At 55.7% G+C, this 7,164-nt stretch overlaps 1 protein-coding gene across 1 annotated transcript in view; it reads right to left on the minus strand.

Moving 5' to 3' along the window:
- Positions 1–4,252, minus strand: part of ALOX12 (arachidonate 12-lipoxygenase, 12S type) — a 15,772-nt gene extending 11,520 nt beyond the window's left edge. The window contains exons 1-7 of the mRNA XM_004712872.1: positions 4,118–4,252; positions 3,410–3,611; positions 2,185–2,266; positions 1,959–2,081; positions 1,746–1,849; positions 1,369–1,529; positions 415–558 (exon numbers count right to left, since the gene is read on the minus strand). Coding sequence (XP_004712929.1) covers positions 415–558; positions 1,369–1,529; positions 1,746–1,849; positions 1,959–2,081; positions 2,185–2,266; positions 3,410–3,611; positions 4,118–4,252 — 951 coding nt within the window. The remainder of the gene's footprint in view (positions 1–414; positions 559–1,368; positions 1,530–1,745; positions 1,850–1,958; positions 2,082–2,184; positions 2,267–3,409; positions 3,612–4,117) is intronic.
- Positions 4,253–7,164: the final 2,912 nt, after the last annotated feature.

Below are 7,164 nucleotides of genomic sequence, written 5' to 3' on the forward strand. Positions count from 1 at the left end.
CTTTACACAATTGATGTATGTATGGATTGTGATAAGACTTGTATGAGCCCCTAATAAAATGATTTTAAAAAAAATGTGCTAGCAACGAGGTGCTCAGGCCCCATCCCAGACCTACTCCATCAGAGTCTCAGGGTTGGGGCTGACACCTGTGTTGAAACAAGCCCTTCAGCTTGATTCGGAGGAGGCACACTAGACTCTGACAACCACTGGGCTACCGGATAAGAACCCCAAAAGGCCATTAAGACTAGTGAACAAGTAATTCCAGTTGAGTGAGTCAGGGAAAACCAGGCTGCCAGCAAATATGGAGTGACTTGAGGACACGGGTGCCGAGTGAAGTTGGGGTTTGTGGGTGCCTGGGTCCTTGGAGCAGAGGGTGACAGGACTAGAGAACAGTGTTGTGAGGGGAGCATGCACCTGGATGACCAGCGGTAGCAGCTTCCCACGGGGGTCCATCTTCAGCAAGACAAGGGGAGCAGCGAGGTACTGCTTCTGTCCTCGGATCACGTTGGGTGGAATCCCATCCAGCAGAATGTAGTCAGCCTCAAACAAGGAATTGTTCTGTGGACAGGAGGGGTGTCCAGGGTTAGCACGCAGTGTCCTCCAGAAAACAGGCAAAGGGCAAGACTCGTGAAGGAATCAAGCCTCACTTCTTGTAATCAGTCTGTGTTGGTGCCAGAATCCTAGTGGCAAAACCCGAATGATGCTTCGGTCCAATGCTCAGGCATAAAACAAGCCCAGCAAGGGGAGCCGTCTTGCTCTGGGATGTGGAATAACCCATCTGAAGTGAGAGCCACAGGAAGTGTTTGCCAAGCTATCTCTTTGGACCCTTTCCCCCACCACATCCTCATCTTTTATGGCCTATTACTTGTGTAATAGCCCAGCAAGCCTCCTTTGCTCCTTGCCTTTCCCTGCCCACATCTGCAAGGAGTCGAGGGAGGGTCCCCTAGCTGCCGCTGCCACCCGGCACACAGGCATACATGCATGCACACTTATCTCTCTAGGGTCAGCCTTACATCCAAACCCAGCCAGCAAGTTCTCAATTCCTTTCACCCAACAGCACACGCGCCCATCTTCTCCCTGCCCATGGATGCTGGTGGCGAAGAACTGATAGCCAGCCAGAAATGCCATGTCCCCTAGTATGTCTGCCCCGTGACTGCATCTGCTATCACCATGCATGCAGGGAGCTCCTTGCAGCTTTTCCTGTATGTTTCGATCATCTCTGGACTTTTCTAGATGCCCAAGACCTTGCATCGAGGACAGTGGGTTCCTGCAGCCTCCCTCCCCTTGCACTTATCTGTGCTTCCTCCCCTTTACCAGTGATCCTGGCCACAGGAACCAGGAGAAGGAAGCCGAGGGTGGGAGGAGTACCTGGAGCTCTTGCTCCAGCTGGGCCCGGAGCGCCTCTGTTCCCGAAGGCAGCACTAGCCGGGAGGGCAGAGATGCGGAGCGTCTCAACACCATGGGGTTAACACCATTGAGGAACTGATAGCCAAAGATCTCATCATCCTGCCAGCACTGGTGAACCTTTTCTAGAGGGTACCGAGAAGTATATTGACCACAGCCTGGGTCCAGGCATAATGACCACCCCTCCTCAACCCTGCCTTTACATTGGAAGCCTTTGTGAAATGACCAGGCATGATAAGTTCTTATTGGACAGGGGACTCTGGGGGTGGGAGGGTTGAGGGGTGGGATGGGTCATCAGAAGGAGCCATCTGGGGGTTATGAAGATGTGAGGAGTCACTGACCAGCCAGCACACTCTTCTGGCCCCAGAAGATCTGATTGAAATCCTCCAAGTGGTCCCAGGAGCTCAGGAGGGTATAAACCCGTTTGAGGATGGTCTCGAGAGCCCTGGGAATAGGTTTGAAAGCTAGAGGCCATCATCCGCCCCCTCCGCCTTTCATCACGTTCTGCCCCCATTCTGGGAGCTGCCAGCCCTCCACCCTGGCCCCCTCCTCACCCTGCCTTCAGGGTCCATTCAAAGTCCAGCCGCTTCTTCTCGTGGAATCTCACATTTAGAGGTAGATCATCCGTAGTGCTTGCAGCTATGGTCAGGGGCAATCTGTCCCTCCAGGAGGCCCAGCTAGGGGTTAGGGGTGGGGATTCAGGAAAGGGGGGAGGGTCAGTGATGGGGCCAGGGGCGAGGCGAGGATGGGCAGTTGGGAGGTCTGAGGGTGGGTGGTCACCGGTAGGTCTGCTGTCTGTCTTCTAGCTCCTTCTCCCGATGCCTCTGGAACACGTCCAAGGCATTGTTTCCTGCCAGGCAGGCTGGGGAGGCATTAAGAGGACTCACCACACTGCTTGTCTGGTCTTAACGCTATCCCCCTGCTGTCTCCTGGCCCTTTGAAGTCAGCCTCCTCTGTTTATAGTCCTGCTCCGGGGCTTTTATCTCACCTGCTGCACTTGATTGATCTCCAGACATGTTAGCCCTGTCTTTGTCTCACACTCCTGATTCACCGCTCTCAGGCCCTCACTTCTTGCCATGAGACAAGGTGTCACTTCTTGCCATGAGACAAAACATGTCACGGTTGACACCTCTTCTTGTTCCTTATCGCCTCTTCCTCTATCCTACCTGCTCTGCTCATACTTCATCAATACTGATGACTGGATCAATCACTTGTTGTTGTTGTTTGGGGGGAGGGTTTAATGTCTTAAACCAGCATATGCTCAAATCTGTCTTGGATTACATAATTGCTTTGCTAACGTCACAGGTCCTGGCCTCACCTGTCCATACCTTCACGTGTCTCCAGGATTCTCCATGTTTGCTTCCTCTGCCTGGCTCACCTGTCCTGGTTTTACCGGGATAACCTATGCTTAGTGGTTTTCTTTGTATTTTGCTCCTTTGTCCCCAATAGACAGAGACCTTCTGTGCATGTCCATGCAGACCCCTCCCCTCAGTTCTCTCTGTATCCATCTGGCCTGCTTGTTTCTCACCTTTGTTCCTTCCTGCACCCTGTCAATAGGCTCTCCGGTTCTACCGTTGTCTTCCGTGGCTTTCCCCGAGCTCGCCAAAGCCCTCGTGCTTGCCCCTTCGATGTTCCTTGTCACCTGCTTACCCATCGCCTCCAGGTCCCCGGGCTCCCTGACTTGTCCCTGCCCCTGCTGGTTGTGAGTCACCCCGAGATCATGTTCCTACGTTGACTCGCCTGTTTCTCATCATTGCAGCAAGTCTCATCTCCCGTCCTCAGCTTCGCGAAGACGGAATGCCAGATCGCGGAGTTCCTGGCCCTGTCTTTGGTAGCCCGCGCAAACATTCGGGACACCGTCATTATTATGGTCACTCAACTTATTCCCTAGCATCTTGCCTCCGTCCAGCCCTTCTCTAGTTTCCCCGCAACTTCCCTTAGCTCCATCCTGCCCCCTCCAGAAGTTTCCAAGGCCCGGCATCCCTCCCTGCCCCTGCCCTCTCACCGGTGCCCTCTGGCAGGCTCAGGATGCCCTCGCCCTGCACCCATTGGTAGCACGGGAAGGTCGCCTCCGCGCTGGCCTCCGGGCCCTGCACCACGATGCGGTCGCAGAACCACGCGTCGTCCACCAAAGAGTGGTGTTTGCGCAACTGCACGAACTGCAGCGGCCCCACGTCCTCCGAGACGTCGTGCTCAAACTCTTCCTCCTGCGGGGACGGCCAAGGCTTAGCAGCAGGGCGCTCAGAAGGGGCGTTTGGTGACGGCCAGCAGCCCCTCCAGTGAGCCTCCGGTTCGCAGGGCCTCCCTGGACCTCATCACCCCATCCGGAGCTCAGGGAAGCCTGCATCGCGGGGCCGGGGCGGGGGCCCCGGGAGGACCAGAGGGGCTGCGTGGGGCTGGCGTCCGTGTCTGGAACCGGTGTGTAGAGACCAGTCACCCCTCCAGGGGAGCAATGGCTCGTCTGGCCACCGGTGGCCGATGGGCACGGGCTCCGGGCTCACCCGGAGGAGGAGTCGGAGTCAGCGCTGGGAGCAGTGTCTCCATCCCGAGATCCGCCTTCCTGGCCGACCCGTCCCCCCTCCTGCGTCGGCGCCCCAACGCCCCGGAAGGCCCGGGGGACGGTCACCAGCAGCCTTCCGCGCTCCCGCCGGCCCTCCGCCCCCCGCTCGAGGCCCGCCCCGCCGGCCCCGGCTCGGCGCCGCCGGCCGCTGACCTCGCCCCGCGCCGCCCGCAGCTGCAGCTCCAGCTCCGCCGCCCCGCGCGCCCCGACCAGCCACAGCTGCACGCGGTTGTGCGTCCCCGAGAAGAGCCAGGCCCCAGTGGCCACACGGATGCGGTAGCGGCCCATGGCGCCTCGGCCAACAGCGCCGGCGAGCGGGAGCCCAGTCCCGACCTCCCCACGCCACCCACGGTGTCTAGGCACCTGTGGGCCAACTCCAGATTTTAAGGAGATGGGTCTCCGTCCCCGCCCTTTTCGCTACTGGAAGGCACTCCCAAGTCCCCGCCCTAGACTAGCCTGAACCTGCGCTCCCGGAGCAGGCCTCTGGGAAAGGGCCGCGCTGGCCCTTCGGAGCGCAAAGGGGAGATGGTAGAGCAGATTTAGGTCGGGTGAGACCAAAGGGTGGCCCTTCCTCCCCCTGGCAGGAGCTTCGCGGCTGGAGGGAGCAAGAACGAGGACACCACTTCTGGAGTTTCCAGACCTTCGGGGGCGGGGGGGCGAGGGGCGTTAAGAGGAAAAGGGGCCAGAGGTAAAATGGTGAGCGTCTCCACTTTTCTGGGCTGGGACCCCGGGGAGGGCAGTGAGTTTGAGGTGTGTTCTGTCCCTAGCCTGGGACCGCTGCTGCTTTGGAGTACCCCTTCCCCACCCACCCCCCCAATAAAGGACCAGGCTACGCAAATGCACAGGATGGCCTTCAAGTCCACTCTAACGTAACGCAGAGCCCGCGGGACCTAGTAGGACTGCCCACCGCGTTCCCAAGGCAGTAAACCCACCAGGCGCCTCTTGACAACACCCCTCTCCCTAGGAGCTGCTGGCGGGCCCCACCTGGAGATCGCAGCCCGGTGCTTAACCACGGCGCCACCAGGGCCCCATTTCAGGGCCTCCGAAAGCAAAGCAAACCGAAGAACCCCGCTACAAAGGGTTTCTGAGGCTAGACATCTTGTTTTTTGTTTTGTTTTGTTTTTTTCAGGAATCCCAGGGAGGGTTCTAATTCTAGCCCCTGCCACCTGGCAGGCACTCTGAGAACCCCTGGAAGCCTGGTTCCCCTCCACCTCCTGCTGTACAGATAGATAGCCTCAGCTCTGTACTCTGCAGCCCGCGGTTGAAGCAAAGGCTCCTTTTTGTTAAGGCTCAATAGAATAAAAGAGCTTAACTTAAGCTACCCCATTTTGAAGAGTCTAAAGGTCATCCCCCCCCCAGCCCTAAGAAGAAAATGTTGTTTTTAGAAAAATAAGTTGTAAAAGTAAAACTATGTTATCTTTAGCAGATGAAAAACAAGTCATAAGAGTAAGCCACTGTGACCCTGCAAACCACCGCTTGTAAATGTCAGCTAGAAAAAGTTTTACGAGCGGACCTGGACCAAGATAAGCTGGGCAGGCCAAACTGCCCACATCTTGTTATCCTATGCAGACACCCTTCCACATTCCTTACACACTCCCCCCTCCTTACTCCTTACTGGTTTTAAGTGTATAAAAAGAGCTAAGAAACTTGGGCCGGTTGCTTCAGTTTGGACCCTGCGTGGCCATGCTGTAGCCCAAATCCGGATTTGCTTTTTCTCCTTTTCTCTAGTAAACCTTTGCTCTTCTCTAATAAACTTTTTGCCTTGTTACTTTGCAGCTGCTTGTGGGTCAGTGGTCTTTTGTTGGGCGCGACTCCGTAACACTTTTCAAGCAAAGGCTCCTTTTCAAGCTGCCTAGAAACGAACAGCTCAAAATACACCCAACCCTAACAACTCAGACTTGCTCCTCTTCCGGACTCCTGACCCTGGTTCAACGATCTGGCATGAGGACCCCCATGTGGAGTTCCTAAGAGCACAAAAATGGCGAAACAGAAGGCTGGTTGCTTAGAATCCACCCAGAGGCACCTCAGTCTACTTTAAAAACAAACAAAACAGAAACCGAGTCATTGAAAACTCGTGGGGGTGGCCATGAGCTGGAGCAGGTTAGATTGCCGTCAGCTGGTGTTTTTTGGAGACCAGGTAAACCATAACACCGTGGCGAGAAATCTTGGAGAGTCAGGGCACTAGAAGCCTATTTTTTCCCCCAGTCCTCTTGGTGCAGACAATGTTAGGGCCCGGTGCAGGTGGTAAGGTGCAGTATGACGTCACTGAGGAGTCCTGATGCCGTTGGGGAGCTAACGGCAAGGTCAGTAGTTCGCAAGCATCAGCTGCTCTGTGGGAGAAAGAGTAGGCTTTCTACTCTCACGAAGGGTCACAGTCTTGGACACCCACAGGGGCAGTTCTACTCCGCTGACCTGTAGGGTCGCTGTGAGTCAGAACAGATTTAAAAGTTTAGGTGAAGGTGCCTTTATTGTGTATGATACTCTACTTTTCTTAGCTTCCCCCCATGCCCCTTTGCCATATCTTACTCTCCTCCTTCCATCTCCCCCAACCCAGGTGATTTCCTGGTCCCTCGAGGATCTCAGGGCAGGAAACCAGGTAGCAGAATAGGTGTTGGTTGGGGATGTTGTAGACTAGACAGTAGATCCAGAGTCAGGCTTTATTTGCCCCATGAAGGCATGGGCTGAAGCCTGCATAGGCCTGTGTTCAGGTGGGTTTCCTCGCGGACCCAAACCAATGCTACTCATCTATGTAAGAAAGCACTTTATCTCAAGAAAGACATGTGTATCAAGGAAACGGCCCAGCTCAGTGCAGTCTAAGTCCCTGAGTCAGATGCTGGCTGGAGGCCCCTCCAGCCTTGTTCAGCTGTCAATGAAGCAGAAAGGCGAAGCTGGGAGAGCAAAGGCCAGATCATATGGCTCCAAGGTTGACAAGAACATGGCAGGCCACCGAAAATATGGACTGCCAGCCCCAAAAGCTAGACACAGGATCCACAGTAGCAGGAAAGAGAAGGGCAGGAGGGGAGAGACGAGCGCTCCGCAGGGTCTCCTAAAGAGGCCCCACTTCCATGGACCTGTCTTTCGGCTGTGACCTGATAGGTAGGTTGGACTCCACCCATATCTTTTTATAGGTGAAGCCAAAATAAAAAGGAAACTCAGGACCATTGGAGTCAATGCTGACTCATAGTCCTGGTGCCCCTGGG

The sequence above is a fragment of the Echinops telfairi genome, unplaced genomic scaffold (assembly GCF_000313985.2).
Source record: "Echinops telfairi isolate 266 unplaced genomic scaffold, ASM31398v2 ScPeMD7_2010;HRSCAF=2546, whole genome shotgun sequence".
Classification (NCBI taxonomy): domain Eukaryota; kingdom Metazoa; phylum Chordata; class Mammalia; order Afrosoricida; family Tenrecidae; genus Echinops; species Echinops telfairi.